Source organism: Manihot esculenta, chromosome 15 (genome assembly GCF_001659605.2).
Source record: "Manihot esculenta cultivar AM560-2 chromosome 15, M.esculenta_v8, whole genome shotgun sequence".
NCBI lineage: Eukaryota > Viridiplantae > Streptophyta > Magnoliopsida > Malpighiales > Euphorbiaceae > Manihot > Manihot esculenta.
The window spans coordinates 1,328,146-1,355,648 of NC_035175.2; the positions used below are offsets into that span (position 1 = coordinate 1,328,146).

Genomic DNA, 27,503 nt, shown 5'->3' on the forward strand with positions numbered 1-27,503 from the left:
GGTAGAAACCTTTCAAAACATGGGCAAGAGAATTCTAACTTAAATATTAGAGAACGGTTGTTATGTATTTTCAATCAAAGAAAGAAGATAATTCTAAATTTTATTTGTTTGTCTTATTAAATAGAAAAAAACAGATTCCAAATTTCTCACCATGATGAATTTGCCTCTTTTTTTTTTGGTTTTTTTTACTGATCCTAAAGCTAAAATTCTTTTAATTAATTAGTGGGATTGTAATTCAGAAAAGCAAATTTCAAAGTTTCACGCCTTTATTTATTTATTTATCTATAATATAATATGCAATATAATATTATATTATATGACTTCTGTTAGCAGCAAATACATAGCTATAATAAGCTCATTAAATCATTTAATCCATATAATTAACGATAAAAGTGTAAATGAATAGAGTGGAGTCGAGTTTTTAAAAAAATTAAATTTAATTTATTAAAATTTTTTTAAATTTGAGTTAAATTTAAATTTTATTTATTTTAAATTCAGTTGAACATTAATAAATTTAAATTTAATTTATTTAATAAATAAATTTAGACAAATCAGATTTTATTAAATTTAATCTGAAATAATTTATAAATAATTTAATTTATTTACATGTATGTGTTTAATTTAAAATTAATAAATTTAAAAATTAAATAATTTTAATTATATATATATATATATATTAATTCATAAAATTATAAAAATGAACGTTTAAATTTTAACAATTTAAATATATTTAAATCTTAAAATTATATAAATCTAAATTTTAAAAAATTTAATTTTTGCTCATGAAAATATATATTGTGTTTAAATTTATTTTTCTAATAATATTATTTTTAATTTATTTAATGAGACTGTTTATTAGTCTATTTGCGAGTCTACTTATAAATTCAGAAATGAGTCCAACTCACGAAATTTAACGAATTAAATATTATAAAGTTGAAATTTAACCCGTTTACTAAATAAATTTAGAATTTGAATTTGGATTCTTAATTAAAATTTTAAATTTAAAGTTGGATTTTTAATTAAAATAGTGTGTGATAAATTTTTATCAAATGGAATTTTACTTAATTCACACATAATTTATTGTAATTACACTCCTACATTCAAAGAGCTTCGTGTCCCTATTCATCAAATTATATTATATATAGAGTTTTTTTTAAGAATTTTTTAGTTCAAAGTTTTGAATAGGACTCAAAGATTAATAAATTAAAAGTATATACGAACATTAAATGGCGACAACTTGCAAAAAATCATGTTAACAATTATTAAGCTACAAGGTGGCATTTCTTTCTTTCTTCATCCCAATCAAACAAAAAACGAATGCTATTTATAATATTAATTTATTTTAAAGTCCCACTAATCATCAACAAAAATTTAGAAAGGAGTTGTCAAAGCCTGATCCAATAAGGCTCTTCTATAATATATAAAAATTAATAAAACACTGAACTAATATAATTATCTTTTAATAACATTTAAAATAATATATTTTTCTGAAAAAAAATAATAAATTTTAACTCTGAACTACAGTAACAGGCAGGTTTTCTTACAAGTTACAACATAGAAATTCAAAGATATCCGAATCCATGACGTGCAGGGAACTCCAAATAAATTTTTCATTTTCTTGTCCCAATTGTTCTTTTTAATTGGTTGAGTAGATAAGCATAACAAGAATAAGTAGACAATCAACTACCACTCTCAAACACTTGCTATATAAACTATATTTGCTTGCTATCTAGCAAAACCACTCAAAAACCCAGAACCCTATATATCAACCTCATGGCATCCACCGATAAGCCTGATCCAGAAGTCCCCACCAAGTCGGAGGTGACACCTCCGCCACTTCCTCCTCCTAAGCGGGTAGACTATTTTGCCGTTGATGTTGGTCTTAGGATCCTGTTGTTTGCAGCCACCTTGACTGCGCTTGTGGTGATGTCCACTGCCAAGCAGACGGAGTTGGCTGTTGTGCCAGGAGTGCCTTTCAGAGTGCCTGTTGAAGCCAAATTTAGTCACTCACCGGCCTTCATGTAAGTAAATGTATATGTGCATGGGATTTTTGGATTTATATAGGAGTGCCTTTAATTTATTGGTATTGGAGTCTTATTCATGAATTAAAATTTATTATTTCCCTCAACTTTAATTCCTCAAAATTATCATTTATATCCTATATTAATTATTTTAAAAAATAAAATAAGTGAGTATGCATATAGTTTGTGAAAAGAATGATAGTAAGCCTTTGTTTGGTTAGATTCTTTTATTTTCTGAAAAGTAATTTATGAGAAAATAATTTATTTTTGAGTTTCTCATTTCAAAAAACTAAAATTTTTAATTTCTCATAAAGTTGACAATCAAACAAGCCGAATATATCAACTTTTCGATAACTTAAAATTTCTTAGTTAATTTAATTCCAATCAAATAAGGTTTAAAAATGTTTTACAAACTTTTGCAACTCTATATTTTAAATAAATTTTTATAAAATTATATATAATTTTAATTTTTAAATTAAAAATAATTATTTTTTTAATTTTAAATAAGAAAATTAATTGAATTAAATTTTTATGAATTTTTTATTCCAAACTATAGGTAAATGAATGATCCGCCATATTCTTATATATCAAAATTCTTGACGTTTCAAATGTGTTTATATACTCTAAACATTCTGATTAAAGATAATGAGATTACTTATATTTGCATTTAGAGTTTTTGAAAATAATCAAAGCTTAAAAGTATTTATAACTTCATGTTTTAATATTTGTTTGTTTGTAAAAATACCTATGTGGTTTTTTTTAGTAACTTAATAATATAAGGCTTTTTTTAGTGTATGAAAATTTATTAATTTTAAAAAATATACTAAAATATTTTAAAATTTTTAAATATTTATTATAATTTTAATATATTTTTTAAAATTGACAACTCAATTAATAAATTTTTTATAATAAAAAAATTAAATAATAAATTTTTTAAAATAAATATGCGTGTCATTGTCGTATGTGAGAAATTTGTGATTGTGATGTTGGTGAATAACCTAACGATTGAATTATCCTCAGAGAAAAAAAAAAAAAAAATAAGGCACCAAATTCATTAATTTGAGTTTTTATTAGCTAATGTTTTGAACTTTGAAGAGGCTTCCAAAAGAAAAGAGACTTTTTCTCATTTGACTTTAGACTTTGGCTTATTTATTGGTAAAAACATTTAGTCAAAATAATTTAAATTACAAATTCGCTGGCAAAAAATCTCTGACAACCACATCAATGTTCACACTCCATGAAAAATCAAAGTAGATTAGATTTTATATATCTTTATCAAATAAATGTAATAATTTTTTGTTCAGCACCAAGGATCCTGCCCCTTTCACATTCGGAGAAAAGTAATTAAATCTACTCCATCAAAACACGAATATAATTACAGTGTATATATAAAATAAATGTTTAAAAAGAAGATTTTCAATTTGTAGATTTAATTTGATGGTAAATGAATTTGAATGAATTTGAAAATTTTTATTCTCTCAATTTTCATTTTAAAAAAAAAAGAATCTGAAAAATTCTATTTTCAATTCTCATTTTAAAAAAATAAAAAATTTTAAAATTTTTTTAGGGTAAAATTTCTTTTATTTTGAAGGAAAATATATTTTTTTTATTTTACAATACGTAAATACATAAAAAATATGAATCAATAAAAAAATATTATTTTGTTAAAGAAAAAATTAAATTATATTTGAAGAAGACAGAGTTCCTATTTTCTTGTGCAGCGCTTAGAGATAATGGGATCAAATCTTGGTACTTGCAAAAAGCATTTTCTTTTTAAATTGAAGAGACTAATTCGATTTAGAAAACTGAAATCAAAACATCTGGTTTTCCGGTTTGCAACGATTTCTACTAATTATGTGAAATTGATGGTTTTTACTTAATCCAAACCAGACCATGGTCACATTCCCAGTTAAACTAATCCAATCGGCCAGTCCCATTCAATTTTGATAGTTATGGTTAGTAAACAGAGTTGAAGTATTAATTTTGTAGGCTAGCTAATAGAGAAATCATTATGCAGATACTTTGTAGCAGCATTATCCGTTGCCTGCCTGTACAGTATCATCACAACGCTTGCATCCCTCGGCCTCATCGCTAAGCCAACTTTTGCAACTTCCTTCTTGCTTTATTATGCATTTTGGGACGTGGTAAGCTTTTCTTCCTCATCTCTCCTTACTTTGGAGTTTGGATAATTTCGTACCCACGCTGCTGCCTTGAGATACATATAAAGATGGATGTTACAATGATGCAGTTGATGCTGGGAATAGTAGCGGCAGCCACGGGGGCGGCCGGAGGAGTAGCATATATTGGGTTGAAGGGGAACAGCCATGCAGGTTGGGCGAAGGTGTGCCCTCTTTATGACAAATTCTGCAGACATCTGGGAAGCTCCATAGCGATCGCATTGTTCGCTTCAGTTCTTCTGGTTCTGCTCACCATGCTTTCAGTCTTCTCTCTTCACAGTCGGATTCGTGAGTAGAAATAAACTTTCCAGACTCTAAAATCTGAATTGTTTGTAGCCATCTCAATTGTGTGAAAAAAGTTGAACCTTTGGTGTTTGTTTTGTGTGTCTTGTGCATGGCTAAAGGTCTAGTTTTGTAAAGTCTATTCTTGTAAACTGGTGTAATTTCTATATACAACGTTTAGCTTTATTTATTTATTTACGTGTGAAAGAGGAAACTCAAACTCGCTCATTTTGCTTCGACAAACGGAGCATCTACCTTTTAATTAAATGAGCAGGTTTACTAGTATATTTCAATCTATTCCAACTAAAAGAAAGCAATTTTCATTAGGAATTCATTGTTTTTCACTTGTTTAACAAACGTATGACCAGTTCACCAAGTTGAAGGAAGCAAATCCACTCAAATCAGATTAGCCAGTGAATCAGTGGAAGGTTTTCTCTTTAACTTGTCAAACAGAAAAGAGAGAAATGTAGAAGTCTTAGCCACCAGACTTGAGGAACTTCCACCCAGAAATTCAAGCATAAAAATCCAATCGTACGTTGGACCACAAAAGAGCTTGCAAAATGCAATGCCTCATTTCAGTTATTAAATTATTAGCGAGAAACAAAGCATGGTAGTGTTGAGGAGCTTCAAAGAACCAAAACATTATTTTCTACAGACCCCAGATGAATCTGAGTAGATATTCAATCTATTTATTTTGTAAGGTTAGGGATGTCAACTTAAGACCTTACTAGCTAGCTCAAGCCTCAAAGGCCACAGGAAATTGCTGAAAGAAATCCAATTCTACATGGCACAAACTTAGTTGGGTCAATAGATATCACAGCTCAATTGGGTTTCAAGACATTAAACTTAATTTCTGTACAGCAATACCAGCATCACATGCAGAGGCCATACAACAGGAACAATTGCCTTCAACAGTTCTCAAGCATTCAACATGACATGAATTTATAATTTTCTTTATCTTCACAAAATAATTTTGTTTTGCTTGCAATTTGCATAATAGTATGCAGATTTAGAAATTAGCAAATTGCATACCTTCAAGCAGGCCTTGTTACAAAACTGATTGATTGACTCTACTTCACATTCAAATGTACAAACATCTATCAGCCAGCAACAATTAGAAGATTGTTTGTTCGCCTAATTCTTGACCAGCCATCCCTTCCCTCAGCACCCTTTCAAAGAATTCTTCCAGTGTGTCCTTCCCATAACTTGGTGTTTTCTCAGCACTATACTCTCCAGTCTCAGGATCCAATATCAGCATACTCTCAGCTGCATAATATCTTCCTATTTTGCCAAACTCGGCTGCGTCTTCCATTGAAGGAAAGATCTTAACAAGGAAATCAAGAATCCCAATAGCGAAATCCATTATCCCAATCGGAACTTTCAAGAAGTTTGGTTCCTTTCCCAATAGTCTAAACAGCATTTCCCCTTGTTCCAATGGTGTCAATGCCTTTCCTGGCCCTCCAATTGGCAAAACCTGATTAACTTTATCCTCACTCAAAACACAATCTGCAATAAACGAAGCCAAATCTGCCTCACTAATCGGTTTACAAGCACACAACTTTCCATCCCCAAACATCACATAAGGTTTCCCATCTTTAACCAACTCGACCTGGCCCCCTAAGCTCTTGAAGAATGCAGTTGGCCGCACAATGCTGTAAGTGAATCCATTATCCTCTTCAGCTTCTTTCATCAATTCAGCCTCAAATTTCAGCTTCGCTCGCTGAAATTCAAGAAGGGGCTTTTGCACACAAATTGCAGAGAGTAATACAAAATGCTGAGCTCCATGATTCTTTCCAGCAATAAGACTGTACTTTGTTGCCTCATAATCAATCTTCCATGAATCCTTAACACCACCACTGCGACTAGCGAGGCACGAGACTACAACATCTATTGAAACACCTAAATCGTTCACTGATTTCTCTAAAGAATCCAAATTGGTCACGTCAGAGAAGCAAACATTGGCTCCCTGCAACTGATTCAAGGTCTCTTCTTTACTGTTTCTACCTCTAATCCCACTCTTTTCTCTAGCAATGGCTATAACATTAAACCCTCTATTAACCAACTCTTTAACTACAAAATTTCCAATGTACCCAGTAGAACCCACCACCAAAATGTTAATATCTTTAGGATTCTTGCTTCTAAACGAAGACTGGGTTGCTTCAACGGTAGCAATTGAAGCAGTGATGGGGTTGAACCTTTGTTTACTAAACTTAAAGGGTAGTGATAAATTTAAAGGAGAAGATGATAAATAACAGGAAAGAGATGGTACCTGGATTTGATTGATGAACTGAGAAGAGAAGCGAGTTTTATAGCTTTGAAACTTGGGTGAATGGAGAGTAAACATATTGGAAGAGAAACAAAGGGACATTTTTTTATCTGTTTGTTACCCTTTAGATCAGGATGCTTAGCGTTGGGGGGAATGAAAATATCAGGAGAAAAATAGATGAGAAAAGAGAAAGAGGGCCAAGGAAATGTTAGATGGGCAATGGAGGAACCAAGGCTTTCATGGTGGACGTTTGCTGTTCTATCAAAGTAAAATCTAAAAACGATAGGCGGATAACATCTCTTGGATTTCAGCTGCGCCTGGTAAATATCAATATGATCCTTCTAGTTTACTATGATAAATTATTGGGGCTTCAATGTATAACATTTAAATTCTTATATTTTAGAAAGTAAATGAGGAAGTTCCTTAGAATAGTCATTACTCATTAAGAATTTAAAATTTGTAAAATTAAAATATTTCAGTATGTAATTTTCATTAATGGTACAAATTGAAAAAAACAAGAGACAAATCATTGAAAATATATAAGGTGATCAAATTTTAAAAGTTTTTTATTTATTTTTAAAATATGAAATTAATTTGAAATTAATTTTAATTTCTTAAAATTTAAAATAGTTATAAATTGTAAACATGAAATTAAATTAATAATAATAAATAAACATGACTTGAATTAGAAAAATAATTTTTTAGAGAAAAATAAATAGCACACGATATATCTTTGGAATATATATAAAAACCATATACGACTGATCGCTTGCTCTAGAAAATACTCGTTTCTCTTCTTTCTGACATTTTTCGCATTTAAAATCCGAAGCTAATCTCAGAAGAAATCAAAATCATATGTTTCGCTCATCACGTATAACTCCTACGCCTGCCCTTCACGTGGCCAATATACATTTGACCGTAGTTCTTATACCGGATCTGATAACCTTGCCCGACACTGTTTGAATGAAACGACGTGCAGTTTGGGATTCCCTTTACGCTTTGACTTTTGAGAATTTTACCCCGATCAGTAGGAAATTCAATATTAAAATCAGAAAAAAATTATTTTTTAATCTTTGAACTATGACTGATTAAAAAATTTAAGTTCAATTTTAACTAAAAACCGTGGCCATCACCAAAAGAGATATCAATTTTTCAATATATAAATCCACCTTTTAATTTGAATTGTTAAGTTTTTTTTTTATTTGTGAAGGTTTTTAAATCTAGATGGTTATCGAAACAAGATTGCTTCTGTCATAAGACGATAAAATATTTTCTCTTAAAATAAAATAAAAATCATTCTATTGCCGATCATATATAAACTCCAGAACTTGATTATTGAAAGCCACGAAGAGTAAGAAATGAAACAAGCATCGAGTAATATACAGGGCTTCCTCCCCCTTGATATTGCCCTGAAAATCGCTTCAACTCTTGAGGTTCAATGATTTCTCCTCCAATTCTCCTATTTCTGATTGTTTCTTTGTTTTTTTCTTTCATTTTTGATGATTCCGTTTCTGTTTGTGAAGGTATTGGATGTGTGCGCATTGGGTAGTTGCTCCCGATTTTGGAGGGAGCTATGCGGGTCGGATTGCGTGTGGGAGTTTCTTACCAGAGAGAGATGGCCTTTACTCACTTTTCCCAACAATTCTTCTTCTTCGGATCCTGTCATCAAGGTTCGTTCTTTTCTATATTGGGATCAGTTTATTCTGGCTCTCATAGCATTTTGTGTGCTTGTTATGTGACGATGAAACAAACCCACTTGTTATTTCTTCGCTGTTGCGGTCGTATTGAATCTTTTCATTGATTCCTGGGTAACTCTCTCTTGATTATCGTTTCATATTTGAGTGCACTTGATATCTTTTGGTATTCAATTTTGTGATGTAGGGATGGCGGGAGATTTACATAAAGATGCATAGAGAGATGGCGGGTAAAGCTACCACTGTGGTTGAGTTCGTGGAGAATTGTTCTTCGTCTGAGTTGCTCGAGGTTGGGGATTATTATAAAGCAATTGAAGACTTATGCTCTATGCAGCTTTCATTTAGAGATGTTCAAATGTTTCTTTTCAAACCAAAGCTGAATGTGCTACTTAACTTGGTTGGCTTGCACTACTGCATTTTCTGCCTTCAAGTACCGGTAAACTCCTCTTGTACTCTGTTGTTTGTTTCCTTTTGTTTACATGGACGCGTGCAGCCATGTAAACAAGCAATAGGCTCTCTCTGTAAAACTCTAGAGATGTTGCTGCGATGAGCCTAAACTCTGGGTCTTTGAAAATAAGCAAGCGATTCTCTTGCAGCATGGACCCAGCTTGAAAAGGGGTTTGATCAAGTTGATTCACCAGCTAAAGAAATCACACAAGTTCTGATTCCCAGGCTAGCCCACCTTTGAGCAACAGGTAGCACAGGTGTTCTAGGCTATTGTTTAACATCAGCAAGTGCTGTGCTTCTGTTTTAGAAATTTACCAAAGAGAAACTAATCAACATCTAAAGCAGAACTGGCTGCCTAATTTGCTTATAGATAAAATGAAGTATGCACGCTCATCTAAATGTTTTTGCTCATGTTTGTCATTCTAAAATGTGGTAGCTCATACTCCATTATTTTGTAGCTTTAGATGTTCCAGAGCTTTTCCTGTTATGTGCTGTTCCTTGTGTGATATTTGGATGTACTAATGAACAGGCTGGGCATGTCATGGATGCGCTCCTGAGTTGCAAAATTTCAGAGCGACAAGTGTGTGTAAAATGGTGGAAGCTTGGTAGATGGATTTATGGCTTCCGCATGAGAGATGAATCTCATTCTCGTATGGTAACTTTGGCAGATCTTCTAACAAACAAAGGGGGGTTGGTTTTGGGTGTCCTTCGCCGTGGTGCCATTCATGAGGTTTTACGTGTTGAGATCTGCATTCCAAATGTGGCGTCTACTCCATGGTCTTGGCGGAGTTCACAGCAACAAAATTAGGGATACTGCAATGATGAACTTATGTATATATCCTAGCCATCATGCATTTAGATTCTGTTGCTAATTCCGCATGAAATCTCTGAACTTATAAAATAATGTAAAGAAATGGCTGCGCAATGCAGCCAGGATTATACCATGTTCATAAGTTACTAGTGTCCTGAGTGATTGGTGATATTTATGTGAGTTAACATGTTTGTTTTCTTCTGGCATGTCCTCTAAGAACTGAAGCTGAATCCTTGTGATATAACTGGTCAGTGATTGTATACATTTATGTATTTTGACATCTCTGTATTTCTTTTATTAAGATTAATTTGTTCTAGTATAATGTTTTAATAGAGAAATGTTTCATTACATGTTGATAGTTGCCATTAGCATCATGATCTTGCCAAACTTCCTGTGAACATATATCCATTGTAAAGTAGTTGGTTCCTCAAGAGGATAAATCTAAGATTGAAGGGTCATTGAACATAAGCGTTGGAGGTTGTCTGTTCTATAGATGACTGGTATAAACAACATTTAATTTAATGTGAACAGAAACTGGGACTTGATAATTCTTTCAGATATTGAATTCAACCTCTCAAGTCCCAAGAGGAAGATGAAGATCCCACAGAATAGAAATAACTAGAACAAAACAAGCATGTATTTCAATAATTTTTCTTCTTAAATACTGAATAAAGCAAACGAGATTATTGTTCCAACAAAGTGAAAATGTTTAAATAGTTGGCCGCCAAAAGTGCAGAAAACAGAGAGCAAGTTTGGAGGATCATGTCTCTCTCAACAACGATACACAGCATAACACCTTCGTCCTTGCGGACGAAGGTTGCAGACAATCATGATCACAAGAGCTAATATAACCACTATAAAAAAACCAGAAAGATCTATACCTTCCTCTTCAGGTACTACAATTGTAATCTTCCCCATCGCGGCAACTGTGCCTTGTGTTTTCTTCTTGATCTCTGTGTATCTGTAAGAAGAGGAGAAGAAAAGGCAAAGAATCTAGCTCCAACCCCAAGTGAACCTTTACTCGGGAGTTGTTAGAACTTAGAGGCTCAAAGTCCACAGTGGAAACGGCCAAGTCAATTCATCAAAGAAGAAAGGGATCTAAATTCAACTGTATTTGTTTATGTTAAATACGAAGAACGCTACGAAATTTCCAATCTAAAGGTAGTCAAATTAATTAGGTATCTACGCCAAGTGGACGTTAAATTGAAAATGCAAAGAAGACTCTGATTTTAAATTTTTAATATTTTTCTTCTTACCTGGTAGGTAGTACCTTGCGAATAATGCATCATTGTTTAGTCGAGAAGACATTTTAAAATGAACATTTCTGTGGCGTTCAAGAAGGGTGAAGAGAGGCGGTTAAGTGGCAGTCATAGCCCTCCGACTCTATTAAAATTTTCTTTTTAATACATAAAAAATAAGACAAAAATTATCACAATTATAGTTTATATTGGGATTTCTGTATCTTTTACATTATAATTTTTCGAATTTTCCTAAAGGAATGATTTTCGAAAATGACGTTTTCTGTAACTCCTGTTGGAGTTGGCAGACACTAATTTTGTTCAAGCAGGAGAATTCGTCGTCTCAGAGGATCTGTTGTGGCTTTTCACTGGATGATAAGACTTGAAAAACTTGTATTTGTTCCGATTAGCCAAAAGATTAAAAACCAAAGTCTGCAAGCTGAGGCGAAATTCCTAAAGAACAAAACAGTTTGAGAAACAAGAGGCATGAAACTAGAATCACAGTACCATATGTTTTATTTCAAAAAAGCAAGAAAATTATACTTCTGTGACTAAATTCCACAATAATAGCTACAGGACATTCTTCGTCTCCTACTCACTCATCAGAAAGGAGTGAAAGCTGAAAACTTGAAACAGAGAAAACAGAGGCAATTGCGTCTAACAACAACGATACACAGCATAAACCCTTGACTGCCTTGGAGGGATACAGATGGACATTACCAAAAACGCTAACATAATCAAAACCAGAATCACTTTAAGATCCAACCCCCCATCATCATCTGATCCTGCGCAGCACATCTTCCCCATGGAAATTGGCAAACACGCAAACCTTATCTGCCTGTGCTTTGAGGGGTTTCTTGACTAAGATGTCTGGACAAAAAGAGAGAAAGCCAATATAAGTTTGTAGGAGATGGTACATCTTGTTGCCAAGTCAAGTTGACTTCCATAAAGCTATGGCATGGAAATTACCATTGCTCTGTAATACAAAAGATTTTGGATGCTAGCACCTTAAATTCTCTAATCGAACGTTAGACTCATAGTACTAATAATTAGGGCTGTAAATGAGCCAAACTATTCGTGAGCTACTCGAGACTCGACTCGATAAAAGCTCGACCGAGTTCGGCTCCTTTTTTAAACGAGCCAAGCTCGAGCTCAATTTTGAGGCTCGTCACTTAAACGAGCTGAGCTTGAGCTCCATAGTATTCGGCTCGTTAAGGCTCGCGAGTTGGCTCGTTTTTAGGCTCGCGAGCTGGCTCGTTGAGAAGGCTCGCGAGCAGGCTCGTTGAGAAGGCTCGCGAGCAGGCTCGTTGAGAAGGCTCGCGAGCAGGCTCGTTGAGAAGGCTCACGAGCAGGCTCGTTAAATAGGCTCGTGAGTAATATTGTTTAAATAAATTGGTGAACCAATTCATTAAATAAATTTATGAACAAGTTCATATATTATTAAAAAAATAAAAATAACTATAAAGTTATAAAATTTAAACTATTATAAATACTTGAAAATTATAGTATTGAAAATTACAAATAATTAAGATTAATTATTATAATTAATATTCTTTAAAATTAAATTATAAAAATCTTTTGTATATAATTATTATAATAAGATTCCATAAAATTAATGTATAATCACAAATAATTAATATTAATTATTATAATAAGTATTCTTTAAAATTATAGTACTACATAATAAATTGAGTTGTAAAAATTATATACATTTTAAAATTAAAGTATAATTATAAAAAAAAATTTGTATATAATTAAGCATACAATATAAAAGATGATAATAATTATCAAAGTATATTAATAATAATTAATTAAGGTTATATGGATGTTGAAGTTGAAATTCAAGTTAACTAATTGAACAAGTATGAAGATGATTATGAAGATAATTAAATTATATTAGCTTGTTTCAACTGTTGGAAGTTGGAATCAACTTTATTCGTTTGATATTAAACTTTGTGTGTAATCTAATTTTATTATGTTGTTGAATTTATATTTATTTGTGTTATTTTAGTTATAAATTGTGTTACGTAATTTTTTTTATGTATACTCTCTCTTTTTTATATTATTTAAATTAATGATGATTAAAAACTGATTAAAGTGTAATTATTAATTCGAGCTCGAGCCTGAACTTGAGCTCAAACCAAACTTTTTAATTTTGAGCTCGGTCTCGAGCTTTTTTAACGAGTTTCTTAATCGAGCTTTCCGAGTTCGAGCTCGAGTTTTATTAACGAGCTTCTTAATCGAGCTTTTCGAACTCGAGCTCGAATTAGGCTCGTTATTAAATCGAACGAGCCTTTCACGAGTCGAGCTCAAATCGAACTCGATTATAATATTTAATTCTCGAGCCGAGCTCGAATCAAATATTAGAGCTCGAGTCGAGCTCGAGCTCGAGCTTCCAAACTTTTTTAATAAACAAGCTTGAGCTTTACAAAGCTCGGCTCGGCTCGATTACACCCCTACTAATAATTTATTAATTTAAAATTAAAATAATACTATTTTTAATCCATTAATTAGTTCCTTGATCCAATGACTGCTCAATATAATATAGCTCACATGCCAATAAATTATAGCTGTACCCAAAATTTATTAAGTTGCCAATTGAGTCGCTGGAAATCCGCGTTTACAGGTTACCAGAGAAAAAGCAAGTAGTGTCAGTATCAGCTACAATTTGTTAAGCTCTCATTGTCTCCAACGTAAAATACCATCACATGGGTTTTAAGTTCCTTGCAGGCACCAAATACTTCCAAGCCATCTAAAATTTGTTACTTCCCAAACGCAATGCCGTTTTATATATACATAATATCTCTATAAAGCATTAATGAAGGAAAACGCATCAGTTAACTTGGCTTTCTCCTTTGCTCTTCTTTTCAATACTACATAAAGAAAATGCCATTAATATTTCATTTCAGAAACATAACCAGAAAGCTTTCCTTGTCGCTGACCGGTGAGTATAACTTATGAATGTGAATTCCCCTTGTCAGAAGTTCCTGGGATGATTCAACAGCAGATCCACTTTCCAGTTTTCCAGCCACCATCAAATTTGCTTCCGAGGATGTGAGATAAAACAGAAGTCTAAATGCCTAAATGTTCTTACAACTTGCAGTATTGCAAAAAAATACTTGTTCTGATAAACCTAGAAGCACTCACTATACACCAACTTGATGTACAGATACCTCTCATTAAATCAGAATGCAGTTAACCCACATAAAATAATTACTTCCAGCACCTTTCCAGTACAAATAGTTCTGACCTTGCCCAAATGTATTCCAACATGTCATTTTCATAGTTAACCTGATCACACACTGTTCTGATATTCTTCAGGAAAAAGAGATCAGTAGCTCCATTTCTGAGTATTCTTTGGCCAGTAAACCGTATCAATTATTTTCCATCCCAGTGCAAAACATAGACAGCAGTTAGTCAGATACACCAAGAAAATCAGCAAAGCTGGGGTATTTTGGTTCCCATCCTACTTCCTCTCGAGTTTTCATATTGTTTAATTTCTTGCCTAAAGGATCACCCGTTCCTGCAATAACAAAATGGGCAACATGTGAATTTCCAAGGATCAAATAGCAAAAAAGGGAAGGAGAAAAAAAGTTCCAGCTCATATTAGAGGAGAAGAAATGGGGGGAAACTTAAGACTTAATCAGATATAGGTTTTCCCAAAATCAGAAAGCAGCTTACCAGTAAAGCCTTCAAACTTTTTACTGAATTTCCCACTTTTAGCAACCAAATCCATCACTTCCTGCCTGCGGAGAGATGTACAGAGGTAGGGCAAAGTTGTCATGGGGCATCAATCATTTTGTTCTAATCAACTCCTTGAGAACGTAAGAAGGTTATAATCAACAAAAACGCACCTGGATAACGGATGATTGTCACAGCCCAAGAAAATTCGGCCACGGAGTTTCTTCTTCAAGATTGCAACAGAGAGGGCTGCTGCATCCTGTCAGAATAGCACCAGAACCAACCAAAACTCAATCTAATTATTTCATGATACCAACAAAAATAATAGCACAAAGACACTCAAGACTGCAGGGACAGAACTGAGCAGAATCTAATGATGCATAATACCATCTAAAGCATGATAAGTAATAAAGTAAAGCAACAATAAAATTTCTCATTCCATAAAAGGTAGACATCAAATAAATGGAAAAGGGGCATACAAATAACATGGGATGATAATGTTGTAACTGTGGAGGTAACAAGTCTACCGAGAGTAATGACTTATTCTGTTACATACTATCAATAAAGAAACAGAAATGTAACCAGTTCGGAAGTAACTTGATTGTATAAATGAGTTGCAAAGTGAGAAATAATCTCAGTCAATAATAAAGTCAATTTGTTTTCTGTTTTAATTCTCTGTTTCTCTCTCCTATCCTCTCTTTTTTCACCTTTTTTTTTATTTGCCTTTCTTCCTTGCTTTCCCTGTCTTTCTGGCTGCCCAAACACCCTTAAGCTACATATTCTTGTCGCTTAACAGAGAATGTATATTGAACATACTTCAAGAAGCAGAAACTATAAATTCAAAAGATCAAGTATTCACCTCATAGTGTATGAGATTCAATATGTGATTGGTTAAGCTACCATAATCTTGTGGCTTAACAGATAATGTATATTGAACATACTTCAAGAAGCAGAAACTATAAATTCAAAAGATCAAGTCCTCACCTCATAGTGTATGAGATTCAGGATGTGATCTGGACGAACGTCAACAGTCCCCTTCTTCAGCCAGTAAACGTGCGCACCTCTATCCTCTTTGTAGGGCTAGTTAAGGTCAAATAAATATGAAGCCAAAATTTGAGGCAACTGCCTAGAATTTCCCTTCCAAATATACATGAAATCATCATAATTCAAGTCTGAGAAAGGATATGTAAAGTCCTGCCAATCTCAGTACACAGCCGCTGCTCTCCAGCACTACTTTTTCTGCCTTTAGAAGCACATCTGTCCTTGGGCTTCTCCCAGATGGCACGACTGGAGAGTCCTGCATGGTATCTTATTGAGATTTTATGACATATGACATATATACTACTTAATATAAGTATAATCTTAACTAACCTAGTTGACATTGTAATAATATATATTCACAAGATAAAGGCTTATGACATATGACATATATACTACTTAATATAAGTATAATCTTAACTAACCTAGTTGACATTGTAATAATATATATTCACAAGATAAAGGCCATATCTAAAGGTGGATTAGGAGAAAAACGTGTTTTGATCTCCAAAAGATGAAGAGGAGTACGTTTCTGAGTTCTAACCTAACTAACCTAGTTGACATTGTAATAATATATATTCACAAGCCCGATAATTACTCCTGTTACCCAATTATGGCGGTATCAGTATCACCTCATTACATGGTCCATTGTCATTGCAATCATATGGTGCAGAGCTTGATGTAAACAAGAAAGAACCTTCTCCATTCCAGCTCAAAGTAGCTTCCCTGGTCCAAAACAATAACACAAGGCATAAGGTTGGAGAGGATATTAAAGTCAATCAAACTTTGCAATTTTCCCTCCCATATATGGGAAAGCTCTTCATCTCTTTGCCTATAACTATAAACAAATACGGGATCCTATAAACATCTAAAGTCTTTATAACCTGACATCACCAGGATAGTCAGAGGTTCGTGAGGGAGGAGCGCAGAAAATGACGTAAGGGAACTGATGATTTAGTTTAGTTCCCTTCAAAGATGGATTGATCCCTAGTTTTATCAGATCATCATGGTGGTCTGTAGTCACTGTCTGCCCATAAACTTGAGAGCCCGGATATTCCTGCTAAACAATTTATAGAATCAAAACCAATTCCACTAATCTCTCAACTCTCAATCAAATTAATCCCAAAAGAATCATACGATTCCATATAGACCTTAACATACAAAGTAAGGAATTAAAGAGATTGACTAAACTTGTCGACTTTTACTATGATAATCCATCAATAGAAGTTCCGTTATTGAGGATGAGATTGATGAACTGAACCAGAATTATAAAGAAGCACCCATTGGTAACTAAATGATTTCGTTGACCAAACAGTACCTGGCGCCACTTCTCAGCCACTAAGCGACCAAGGACACCTGGGCCGACAATCAGTAGATCACTCTCTCCGATCAGACCAGAAGATGCAGCCTCCAATTCCTCGTTGGGCGCACCTTCAGCAACCAAATTAATCAGGCAAATTACTTATAAAACCTCTCCTCCAAAAACAAGAGGAAAAAGTACCTCAATTGATCACGAACTGAAATAATGTCCACATATGTAATCATACCAATTGTAGAGGATGCAGAAACCTGAAATGGGTTGGCCCTTGATGAAGAAGAAGATGTTGATGATGGTAATGTTACTCCGGTTACGAGTCTTTTTGACACGGAGGGGAATGAGATAGATCGACTTGGACAAGGGAGCTTCGGGTAATGGTCAGCAATCTTAAGGGTAAGAAGTCCGACTGAGAGAGATGGGCGGCACCAAGAAATGGTTCCCATTTGCCGGCTGTGAATGGCGGTGACTATTGAGTTTTTCTTCAACCGGGAGCACTTTTTATCTTTATTTTGCTGGTTTTGGTATCCAAGGATTTGTGGGTTGGCTTTTTTGTGGGGATTTTGGACTCTCCAATCATTGAATTACAAGTGGTGCAATGGGTGGGGTATATGCTCCTTGTTGGAAAATGATTGGACAGTGGATTCTGATTGGGATATAGTTGACTTTGTTGCAACGACGCCGTATCATGGAACTTTGCCAGACGACATCGTTTTAGTCCTTATTAATAATGTTTTGACCGAGAAATTAGACGTTAGAAAATTTTGATTCATTTTATTTTTTTATACATTATTAATAAAGATAATTTTTCATTAACTTTTCAATTATAATTATTTTAAAAATTTTAAATTGCATTAAATATTAAAAAATATTTTAAGAAATTTTTTTAAAATAAAATAAAATTACAATAATTAATTTACACGTTAATTTCCACTAATAACACTTTCTAGTTGAATGGAGAAGGGCATATGCTTCAATATGGAGTTTTTTGGATTGAGTTCCCCTCACAACACTGTAAAATAGACACGGTTATATTTTAATAGCTACTCAAAAAAATAAAAATTTTAATGAAAACTTATGAAATTATTAGACAAATCAATTTAATAAATAATGTAGTTGTCTTTGAAATTATAATTTTAAATAATTATTCTGAATAATCTATTTTATTTTCAACTTAAAAGTCGCATAAACTGAACAATGACTTATGAATTATATAATTAGAAATAATACTTTTTTTCTTGTGAAATAAAGTCAGTCGCAAGATTAATCAATGCCAAATAATTAAATAATAAATAGACATATAATATGATTAATAAATCAAATTATTATTTAAAAAATAAAGATATTAAATAAAAAATCTAAATATTTACTATAATTCATATTTATATTTAAGACTTAAATCTTCTAATTTGCTATGATTATGGTTAAAAATAATAAATTAAATTTAAAAAGTTAATTAAAAATTATATTATAGTCCTTAAAATTTTATATTATTAACCAAGCATATAATCCTTTAATTTAAAATTTATATTAAAATTAAATATATTTTTATATTTATTATATATAATATTAAACATATTATATTGAATAAATATTTATTACAAATAAATTTCTATTATATAAAACATTACATATAAATAATATATATTAAAATATTTCATTAGAGATTTATATTTAATATTATAAATTACATGTATATTTTTATATTTAAAATTTTTTATTTTTTATTAATAATATTTTAAATAAATAAAATATTATATATTTTAAATTATAAAATTTTATTTTTTTATATTTTAATTTTTTATTAATATTTATTATATTATATAAAAGTAAAAAATAAATTGTGAATAATGATATATATATTCAAATACTATTTTATTATTCAAATAGAATTTTAGGAACTATATTACAATATTACATTAACTTATACAAATTCAATTTAGTTTCTTAGACTATCATCATAACAAATTTAAAATATTTAATTTTATAGTTTAAAATTTAAAGTTTTTGATATAAATATAAATTATTGTAAACTTTTATTTTTTTTAAACACCCATAAAAAATAACATAAAATTTGAAATATATAAGAAAATATATTTTTTAATAAATTAGCTATAATATTATATTTATTAATGTATAGTGAATATATTTATTACCCATGAGCTCTATACATTATACAGATATATGTTTGTTTTCTCTTTTTACCGTCTAATCTAAATTATATATTATTTTTCTTTTTGAGACACTAACGTATTTATTAAATTATGAATATATTTTTATTTAATATATATTAAAATAAAAATGACTGATTATAAGAATAATTTAGTGATGGGAAAATATGTGTGGAGTGTATGTTAGAAATTTTAATATATTATTTTAATTTTTAATCAATGTGAAAATAAATATAACTTCATTTTACTAAGATGAATGGATTACCGATTTTTCTATTAGCAATTTAATAAAATGAATAAATAAAAGTTAGAACTCTGGTAACACATGAACCCAATGTTTGAATATTAATTATGCAAAATAATTGGAAAGAAAGTAAAGAGAAAAATGAATAAAAAAATAAAATTTTATTTATTTTATATTATTTGGATATATTAACAAATTAAAAGTGAAATTAACTTTTTGTCCCTTAAAAACAAAAGTATATATTTATTTATTTTTCTTATAGTTTCTATTATTTTGAAGGATATATTCCTTTCATTCCTCCTCTTTAATTTATATTCAGATAAAAAAATTTAAAATTTTTTATTTTCTCTTTCTTTCCATTTCCCCAATGAGTGATCACCTTGGTTCAAAGGGCATCCCCAAGTGACAACAGATGAACAAGAATTTTGCATTAAATTAGAGAGTGGGTCCTAATCTCAAAAAATTATTTTTCAAAACCATCCAACAATCCCAATTTGGTCCAAATTTTAATGATCAAAAGATAAGCTATGCATCCAATCAACTCCGAACTTGGTCCAAAATTCAATCATCAAAATCAATCAAATTCTCCTTACCATTTTCCAGTCATTCTCTTCTGCTCTCTGTTCTTTTTTTTTTTTTTTTTCAAATAAAATGCATTTTAAAACGGAAAGATGTAGCAAAATTTACAATAAAAATTAAAAATAAATAAATTACAAAATAATCAATTAGATAATAAAAATTTTCATAAATAAAATTTAATTATAATATCAGCTCAATAATTAATTACTTATGGAATATATTAATAAGAAGACCATCATCATTATATATATTTTAATTTATATAACGATATTATTATTTAATTTAATAATATTTAAATTTATATTTATATAAGATGGGCTTATATTATATTAATATTTTCTAATATATTTTTAATTTATATTGTTTCATTAAATATTTAATAATTCATATCGCTAAACTATTATTAAAATTAACCAATATTAATAAATTTAACTTTACTAATGCATATTAAACAGACATGTATCAGTAAATTAATAAATATCTATATTTAAAAATCAATAATTTGCTTAAATTAAAAGGTCAATATACCTAAGCAGAACAATGAAGTTTTTTTTTAAATTATTTTTTCAACGTCTCACTACATAATTAGAGATATATAGGGATGATCACGGGGCTGCAATAATTTCAGGTGGAAATCAATAATTCTAATTTAACGTTTCACTACTAATTTAATTTTTAATTTTTAATTAAATCAGTTTGATTTTCAATCAGACCCGTTCCTGTTTTGGATATATCCAGGTAAGGAAAACAAAAAGGTTCTGCGTTTCGTCAGAGTCCATCATACCAACTTTCATAAATTCAGCCCAATAGATAGCTGCCACGTCAAGGAAAAGACATAGCAGTCACGTGGCACTTTTCTACTGGTTATTACATGCAAAAAATGGAAGCTTTCGCAGGGTATAGAATCTCCACAAATAATTCGACCTGTCTACTGTAAAATCTGAACACCAGGCACTGGCAGGCAGGGTGAGCTCTGCACTTCTCACTGAGAGAGTCAAAAAACACAAAGACCAGAGAGGGAGAGAGACAGAGACCCACTACAAAGTAGAATACAGATGAGATCCATTCTTTCTCTCTCTATACATTCTTTTCTTTTCTCTTTTTAGGATTTTCTTTCTCTTTCTTGTTTGTGAGAAAAGAAAATCTCTCAATCTGTCCAAATATTAAGAAAAACTCGCAAAAAATAGCCTCTGTGCTTGTGGTTTTGCATTTCTTCTTCTTCTTCTTCTTTTTTTAAATTTTTTTTATTTGGGTTTGTGTACAGTGATTTCTAGCTCATTTTTTTTTTTTTTTTACTGTGGACAGCTCCAAATCATTACTTGGGTTTCCTTTTGTCTTCAAAAAGCATTATCTCTTCGATTAGTCTATGCACGTCCCTTCATTGCTCTAATTAATCCCATTTCTCCTTTTAGGGTTTTTCTTCCTTTGTATACTTTGCTCGGAACCAGGAAAAAAAATGAGGGTTGGTGTGGAAATGTGATGAGGAATGAGAAATGGGTTGCGTCTTTGGGAAAGAACTGACTCCAAGGAAGGCGGATGCGGCGACGGGGAGGGAAGGAAGAAGAGAGAGGGAAGAAGCTAGGGTTGAGAGAGCGCAGGAGGAAAGTAGTCAGATTACCAATGGAGATAATCGAATGGAGAAAAATGAGGTGGAGGTGGAAGAGGAGGAGGGGAGGGTGCGACCTCGGGGTGAGAGAAGGAGGTCGTCTAGACCGAATCCGAGGTTCAGTAATCCTCCCAAGCACGTCCAAGGTGAACAAGTGGCTGCTGGATGGCCCTCTTGGCTCTCCGCCGTCGCCGGTGAAGCTATCAATGGATGGACCCCGCGACGTGCTGATACTTTTGAGAAGCTTGACAAGGTAACAATACAAAGTAAAAATGCGTTGTTTCTGAGCAAGTATTAATAGTAATCGAGATCGTTGAGAATATGTAGGGAAAGATATAGAAAGAAAATCTTTCATGTTGTTTAGTTTCTATAATTAGACTACATGTGTGTTTTCAATAATGTTGAGATTACTTGAATTCATTCTCAACTCTTAGGGACGGGGAGGTGATAAGGGTAAGTAGGAGATTAAACCCAGGTTAGACAACAAATTTTAATATTTTGATTTCATTTCCGAGCATGAATTATGTGTTTGTTTTGCTTCTGACCAGATTGGGCAGGGTACGTATAGTAATGTGTACAAAGCTAGAGATACTATGACGGGGAAAATTGTTGCACTGAAGAAGGTTCGGTTTGACAATTTGGAACCTGAGAGTGTAAAATTTATGGCTAGGGAAATTTTGATTTTGCGCCGGTTGGACCATCCCAATGTTGTAAAATTGGAAGGATTGGTCACCTCAAGGATGTCTTGTAGTTTGTACCTTGTTTTTGAATACATGGAGCATGATTTGGCTGGACTTGCTGCAAGCCCAAACATCAAATTCACAGAGCCTCAGGTGGTAAAATAGTATCTCGCTATCTTTTGTTGTAGGTGATTTGATTTATATGCCCCTTACCTTATGTATAAGAACATGGCAGGTTAAATGTTATATGCATCAGTTGTTATCTGGCCTTGAACACTGCCACAACCGCCATGTGCTACATCGAGATATTAAGGGGTCAAATCTTCTTATTGGCAATGATGGAATCCTTAGAATTGCTGATTTTGGGTTGGCTTCCTTTTTTGATCCTAATCACAAGCAGCCAATGACTAGCAGGGTAGTTACTTTATGGTATCGACCCCCAGAGCTGCTTCTTGGGGCCACTGACTATGGTGTGGGTGTGGACCTCTGGAGTGCTGGCTGCATTCTTGCTGAGCTGTTGGCTGGGAAGCCAATCATGCCTGGTCGCACTGAGGTAACTTCTAAGTCCTTTATTTATTTAGGTACTATCCTGGTATTGTTCCTTCAGTTAGACTTACCTTAGTTTGTTAGTTTCAGTTGCAAATTGTAATATTTTTTTTTGCTGATATTAATCTAACATGTCCAATAGTCACTTGAACTCCTTATGCTATGATTCATGTGCATTTCCTTGTGCTTTGGGTAGTGGTCTTTCTTATACATTGCTGACTTTTAATTCAGCAAAAAAGAAGTTGATTGTTGTGCATATGATAAAGTTGCCTTCTGATGCAAATGCGCATCTCATTGCACAGGTGGAGCAATTGCACAAGATATTTAAACTATGTGGCTCTCCTTCTGAAGAGTATTGGAAAAAATCAAAATTGCCACATGCGACCATATTTAAGCCCCAACAATCATACAAGCGATGTATATCAGAGACTTTTAAGGACTTCCCTCCATCTTCACTGCCCCTAATTGAGACCCTTCTCGCAATTGACCCAGCTGAACGTCAAACTGCCACTGCTGCACTGAAGAGTGAAGTGAGTTTCTTTCTTATGATGCAATATTTTCTGTTTCTCTCCTTCGCTGTTATTTATTTGTATTTTGCTTTGGTGGATACAGAGTGAAGTGTGCTTATTGGTAAATGTGCATTTCTTGTGGACATTTCAACTAAGACCTGTTTTTGGACTTTTATTGAACTGTAACTGGGATTGAATGCCTCCTAGATCAGCAGTCCCTCTTATTGCATGATTTTCCTGCAATCCAGTGGATATTTGCATTATTCAAGCTTGGGTAGTTAAGCAATGCAGCATGGATCTCATGTTTGATTGATTGTTATCTTGTTTTGCAGTTCTTTACTACCAAGCCTTATGCTTGTGAGCCTTCTACTCTTCCAAAATATCCTCCAAGCAAGGAGATGGATGCTAAACTGCGTGATGAAGAAGCTAGAAGGTTGGGTGCTTAAGTGACTTTGAAAACTTTTTTTAGCTAGATTGACCTTTTATTTTCAATGGATGCCTAGCTTTATATGACAACTATCTAATCATTCTAAACAAAGTAAAAACACAAATTACTGAACAATTTTGTATCATTTTCTGCCTTTTTATTAGCTTAAAATAGTTTTTCATATTGAGCATCTTTCCTATAAATACTTAATTGATGCCTCACCTCAGTGCTGTAGATTCTTCTTGTTTATCCTAATCTTTTTTTTTGGCAATACCAATAGCAATAGCTTGCATGATCTTTCAACTTTATATTTCTTTTCTTCTCTTTTAGTCTCTTTCCCCGTTCTCTATATGTTGGTTTCCCTTCCTTTCTCTCTCTATGACTGTGTTTAAACATAAACTGCAATGATATTTATTTCTGCAGATTGAGAGCTGCTGGAAAGGCTAATGCTGATGGTGTGAAGAAGTCACGTCCACGTGATCGAGCTGTTAAGGCTTTTCCTGCTCCAGAAGCCAATGCTGAGCTTCAAGCCAATCTTGATGTATGTCATATGAACTGCTTCTTTATAAATCTTTATCATGCATGTGTTGTTTTCACTGTCTTAATAAAGTTGTTGATGCTTCATTGGCTTTAATGGACAAAAAAAGAAGAATAAGAAAAATAAAAAGAAAAGAACATTATGCATCAGGAAAAGAAGAATTTGCCAAGAAATAATTTCCATTGATTGGATATTTCTGATGTTGCTAAATATAAGTAGATGCATGTGTTCATCCTCATGAGAAGAGTTGCATGGAAATAGAATACTATAATTGTGCTGATATGTAAAACCATATACTTGTTTCCTGTGAATGCTTCCGTTGTAATACCCAAATAATAGTGTCATATGCATGCGCATTGATAGCCTAATGATTGAACTTGGTATGAGACCTTAACCTATCCTATTATCTACCTGCAACCAATGCTTTTGCGTTCCTTAAACAGAGGCGGCGATTGATAACACATGCAAATGCTAAGAGCAAAAGTGAGAAATTTCCTCCACCTCATCAAGATGGAACACTTGGTTATCCTTTGGGCTCTGCACATCACATTGATCCTATCTTTGATCCCCCTGATGTTCCATTCAGTTCCACAAATTTCTCGTACTCAAAAGCTCCCATCCAGACATGGTCAGGTCCATTGGTGGACCGATCTTTAGTTGGTGCTCCAAGAAGAAAGAAACAGAAAGATAAAAATTCTACTCGAGTAAAAGATAAGGAAGCCATGTAACATAATTTCTGCTTATTGGTGAGACTTTTCATGAGGCTGCAAAATCTGCAGATCTGGCCTTTCAAGTGTCGTTCCGGTAAAGCCAGTTGAACTGCAAGGAGAGGTAAAATATCTTTAAATTCATTTTTTTCCCCTTCTATTATTTTGTATTGCGAGAAGTTGATCTAGTATTGTATATGTTTTTTCTTTTTTTTTTTTTGTCTTCTTTTGAAAACTCTACTTAGTTTAATGGAAAAAATTAATAAATTTGTATGGAAAACTCGGAATTTTTGTGCTTCAGGTATTTACTTTGATTTTGTTAGTTCTTGAAAGTTCCTATATATTCCAGTTAAGTTGCTCTTTTAAGGATTTTCCTCAAGAGTTGCATGCTCCCATGTAACAAGTATTCCAGCTCATGGATATAAAAGGCAGAGTCAAAATGTTAGCTATTACCAGTAAAAAATAATTACTCGGACATCATAATTGAGGTCAAATTAACGAGTTTCCAGAGCTTTCAACTGTACATGCACTGAATGTCTCCTTGCTGCCTGTTAGTTACCACCTCAGGTTATTTTCTTACCTTGACAGTCCAATGGGCTTTTAGTTTTATTTGTCATGGAATATTTACGGCCTATAAGATCTTGATTTTGAATTTTGGTTGAAATCTATACTTTTTTCTTTAAAAAAAAAAGTCAATGACACTTCTGAAAGCTGTTAGAATATGAATGCAATGAATTTGCCCTTGAGGAGCATCCAGTGTCTCTGCAACTATATTATCAGTTCATTCAGTACAAACCCATAAGGTTGAAAAAGAAAACTGTGTATGGTTGTATAAACCCGGATACGATCAGAGATTCTTAACCAACAGAAAGATGACTTTCACATTCAGCTTTAGCATTACCTTGCAACATGAGAAGGTTAACTACCAAACCAGCACGTACCAAACGGATCGTTTCTTTTCATATATCAGCTGAACCAGCAATTTTTAAAACGTCAAATTGATAATGTTTCACCAATCATCCAACAAAAGCCTCCCTTGACCTTTTTTCTTTTACTTTTGCCTCAAAAGTGGGTAGGTCAAATAAGAGGAGTAGGTGGGTTTGGCAGTTGCAACTTGGAACAATTTGCTTTACGTGTTCATGTCCACTGTTAACCGTCCAATTTGTACTTGAGCAAGTAGTTGGCGTTTGTCCTTGAAAATATGCTCCTTTTCAGTTTTCAAGTGACCTGAGCCCAAGCTCTCAGAACTATGAGCAGCCTTACAGTCAGTCACAGGGACAGGGCCAGTAGATTGCTAAATGAGGTCACCTGGCCTTGGTGGAGGTGGACCTGGCTGGGGTCCTTTGCCAGAACCTGGTTTCTCTGGCGGTTTCTTCAATAGCTTGTTTATCTGTGTGTCATCTTGGTCAGTAACAATTGTAGACGATGTTTTCCACAATCGCGTGTTTTAATTATTTATTGCATTTTAGACGCCACAATCATTTTAAATTGAACTCCAACTTCTGATAATTAGAGCATCTCTTTTCAGGACCAAGAACACATCAAAGTTAAAGAAGGTAATAAGTAAATCAAAGTTATAATCTTGCTTTTGAGTGCATATTTAGCATGCTAATATAATTAGTCATTCATAACTAGCTGTTACTGTTATCATTTTGTCTGGCAGCTTCTACATTTTAATGCTGTTGGCTGCTTTTTTGACGACTCTTTTGGTGCCCCACCAGCTGCTCCAGTGGAGCCACCCTGTGCCTCTTGGACCTCCTGGTGGTGGTCCACCCGGACCACCTCCACCATCCCATGGCCTTCCGAAATTCTTTGAAATCTATTTAACTGTAGGAGATACTACCATTGTGCTTTACTACTCGGTCACCAAACTACGTGTTTGAATGATTGTTGTCGTGGCTTGGAAGATATGCTAAAAGATTGTCCGAAAAGCTCTTTTTATGTGCATGTAATAATATTATATTATGGAACAAGAACATATAATCAGTCCACAGAGTGTCATTAGGAATACTTAATCATTTGTTTGAAGTAATCCAGACAAGTTCAGAGCAAATTACCCCTTTTCTTCATTAGATCACCATCATTTTTAAACTTCCCATTTTTTGGGTGGATGTTCAGGGAGATTTCACAGGCAAATCAATTCTAGGCCTAGCTGGGCTATTTGGCGCAAGGCCTGATTCATCGTTCAAATGAATTCAGGCCTAATATGAAATTCTTTGCCAAATGGTACCAATCCTTTTCTATCATTTCTCATGGCTGCCTTAAGATACTGGCATAGAGAGGGAGACAATTTTCAGAGAACTGCATCAACATTGGCATTCAGCAAGACTTTTTTTTATCACTGCAAAACCTAATTTTCAGAAAACTTCACGAGTTTCTGACTACTCGATCACTTGATTTTCCTTCAAAAATCCAAAACATCAGTTGAAGTTTTTTTTACAAAAAAAAGTGTCAATTTTCGCTTTTTGCTAATATAAATTAAACGCGCATCCTAGCATCTCAGAGAATTATTAACGCAATCAAGTG

General features: G+C 33.0%; 5 protein-coding genes across 5 annotated transcripts; 3 read left to right on the plus strand and 2 right to left on the minus strand.

Moving 5' to 3' along the window:
- Nucleotides 1-1,645: 1,645 nt before the first annotated feature.
- Nucleotides 1,646-4,678, plus strand: LOC110602307 (CASP-like protein 1D1). Its single transcript, XM_021739795.2, has 3 exons — nt 1,646-2,021; nt 4,039-4,165; nt 4,270-4,678. The coding sequence occupies exons 1-3, from the start codon at nt 1,774-1,776 to the stop codon at nt 4,492-4,494; spliced, it is 600 nt and encodes a 199-aa protein (XP_021595487.1). The 5' UTR covers nt 1,646-1,773; the 3' UTR covers nt 4,495-4,678.
- Nucleotides 4,679-5,387: 709 nt separating this feature from the next.
- On the minus strand, nt 5,388-7,020 carry LOC110602306 (divinyl chlorophyllide a 8-vinyl-reductase, chloroplastic). Its single transcript, XM_021739794.2, has one exon. The coding sequence runs from the start codon at nt 6,846-6,848 to the stop codon at nt 5,595-5,597; it is 1,254 nt and encodes a 417-aa protein (XP_021595486.1). The 5' UTR covers nt 6,849-7,020; the 3' UTR covers nt 5,388-5,594.
- Nucleotides 7,021-7,971: 951 nt separating this feature from the next.
- LOC110601674 lies at nt 7,972-9,978 on the plus strand. Its single transcript, XM_021738900.2, has 4 exons — nt 7,972-8,179; nt 8,270-8,416; nt 8,628-8,876; nt 9,417-9,978. The coding sequence occupies exons 1-4, from the start codon at nt 8,105-8,107 to the stop codon at nt 9,693-9,695; spliced, it is 750 nt and encodes a 249-aa protein (XP_021594592.1). The 5' UTR covers nt 7,972-8,104; the 3' UTR covers nt 9,696-9,978.
- Nucleotides 9,979-13,656: 3,678 nt separating this feature from the next.
- On the minus strand, nt 13,657-17,496 carry LOC110601673. Its single transcript, XM_021738899.2, has 9 exons — nt 17,203-17,496; nt 16,974-17,086; nt 16,540-16,712; nt 16,288-16,381; nt 15,804-15,914; nt 15,602-15,691; nt 14,791-14,876; nt 14,618-14,682; nt 13,657-14,459 (listed from the first exon to the last, which is right to left on the minus strand). The coding sequence occupies exons 1-9, from the start codon at nt 17,414-17,416 to the stop codon at nt 14,350-14,352; spliced, it is 1,056 nt and encodes a 351-aa protein (XP_021594591.1). The 5' UTR covers nt 17,417-17,496; the 3' UTR covers nt 13,657-14,349.
- A 3,411-nt stretch (nt 17,497-20,907) lies between these two features.
- Nucleotides 20,908-25,277, plus strand: LOC110601930 (probable serine/threonine-protein kinase At1g54610). The gene is made up of 7 exons (XM_021739342.2): nt 20,908-21,823; nt 22,119-22,403; nt 22,486-22,803; nt 23,099-23,326; nt 23,638-23,738; nt 24,156-24,273; nt 24,714-25,277. The coding sequence occupies exons 1-7, from the start codon at nt 21,458-21,460 to the stop codon at nt 24,996-24,998; spliced, it is 1,701 nt and encodes a 566-aa protein (XP_021595034.1). The 5' UTR covers nt 20,908-21,457; the 3' UTR covers nt 24,999-25,277.
- Nucleotides 25,278-27,503: the final 2,226 nt, after the last annotated feature.

What these genes read in the sequence shown, in the direction of transcription:
- LOC110601673 (XM_021738899.2), bottom strand. Translation starts at nt 17,416, where the DNA reads ATGGGAACCATTTCTTGGTGCCGCCCATCTCTCTCAGTCGGACTTCTT. An exon ending in ACAATGGACCATGTAATGAG is followed by an intron (nt 15,915 to 16,287) that starts GTGATACTGATA and finishes GATACCATGCAG; the next exon opens with GACTCTCCAGTCGTGCCATC. An exon ending in AAAGTTTGAAGGCTTTACTG is followed by an intron (nt 14,460 to 14,617) that starts GTAAGCTGCTTT and finishes TTGTTATTGCAG; the next exon opens with GAACGGGTGATCCTTTAGGC.
- LOC110602306 (XM_021739794.2), bottom strand. Translation starts at nt 6,848, where the DNA reads ATGTCCCTTTGTTTCTCTTCCAATATGTTTACTCTCCATTCACCCAAG.
- LOC110601674 (XM_021738900.2), top strand. Translation starts at nt 8,105, where the DNA reads ATGAAACAAGCATCGAGTAATATACAGGGCTTCCTCCCCCTTGATATT. An exon ending in AAATCGCTTCAACTCTTGAG is followed by an intron (nt 8,180 to 8,269) that starts GTTCAATGATTT and finishes CTGTTTGTGAAG; the next exon opens with GTATTGGATGTGTGCGCATT. An exon ending in TTTTCTGCCTTCAAGTACCG is followed by an intron (nt 8,877 to 9,416) that starts GTAAACTCCTCT and finishes ACTAATGAACAG; the next exon opens with GCTGGGCATGTCATGGATGC.
- LOC110602307 (XM_021739795.2), top strand. Translation starts at nt 1,774, where the DNA reads ATGGCATCCACCGATAAGCCTGATCCAGAAGTCCCCACCAAGTCGGAG. An exon ending in AGTCACTCACCGGCCTTCAT is followed by an intron (nt 2,022 to 4,038) that starts GTAAGTAAATGT and finishes ATCATTATGCAG; the next exon opens with ATACTTTGTAGCAGCATTAT. An exon ending in ATTATGCATTTTGGGACGTG is followed by an intron (nt 4,166 to 4,269) that starts GTAAGCTTTTCT and finishes ACAATGATGCAG; the next exon opens with TTGATGCTGGGAATAGTAGC.
- LOC110601930 (XM_021739342.2), top strand. Translation starts at nt 21,458, where the DNA reads ATGGGTTGCGTCTTTGGGAAAGAACTGACTCCAAGGAAGGCGGATGCG. An exon ending in TCAAATTCACAGAGCCTCAG is followed by an intron (nt 22,404 to 22,485) that starts GTGGTAAAATAG and finishes AGAACATGGCAG; the next exon opens with GTTAAATGTTATATGCATCA. An exon ending in CGTGATGAAGAAGCTAGAAG is followed by an intron (nt 23,739 to 24,155) that starts GTTGGGTGCTTA and finishes TTATTTCTGCAG; the next exon opens with ATTGAGAGCTGCTGGAAAGG.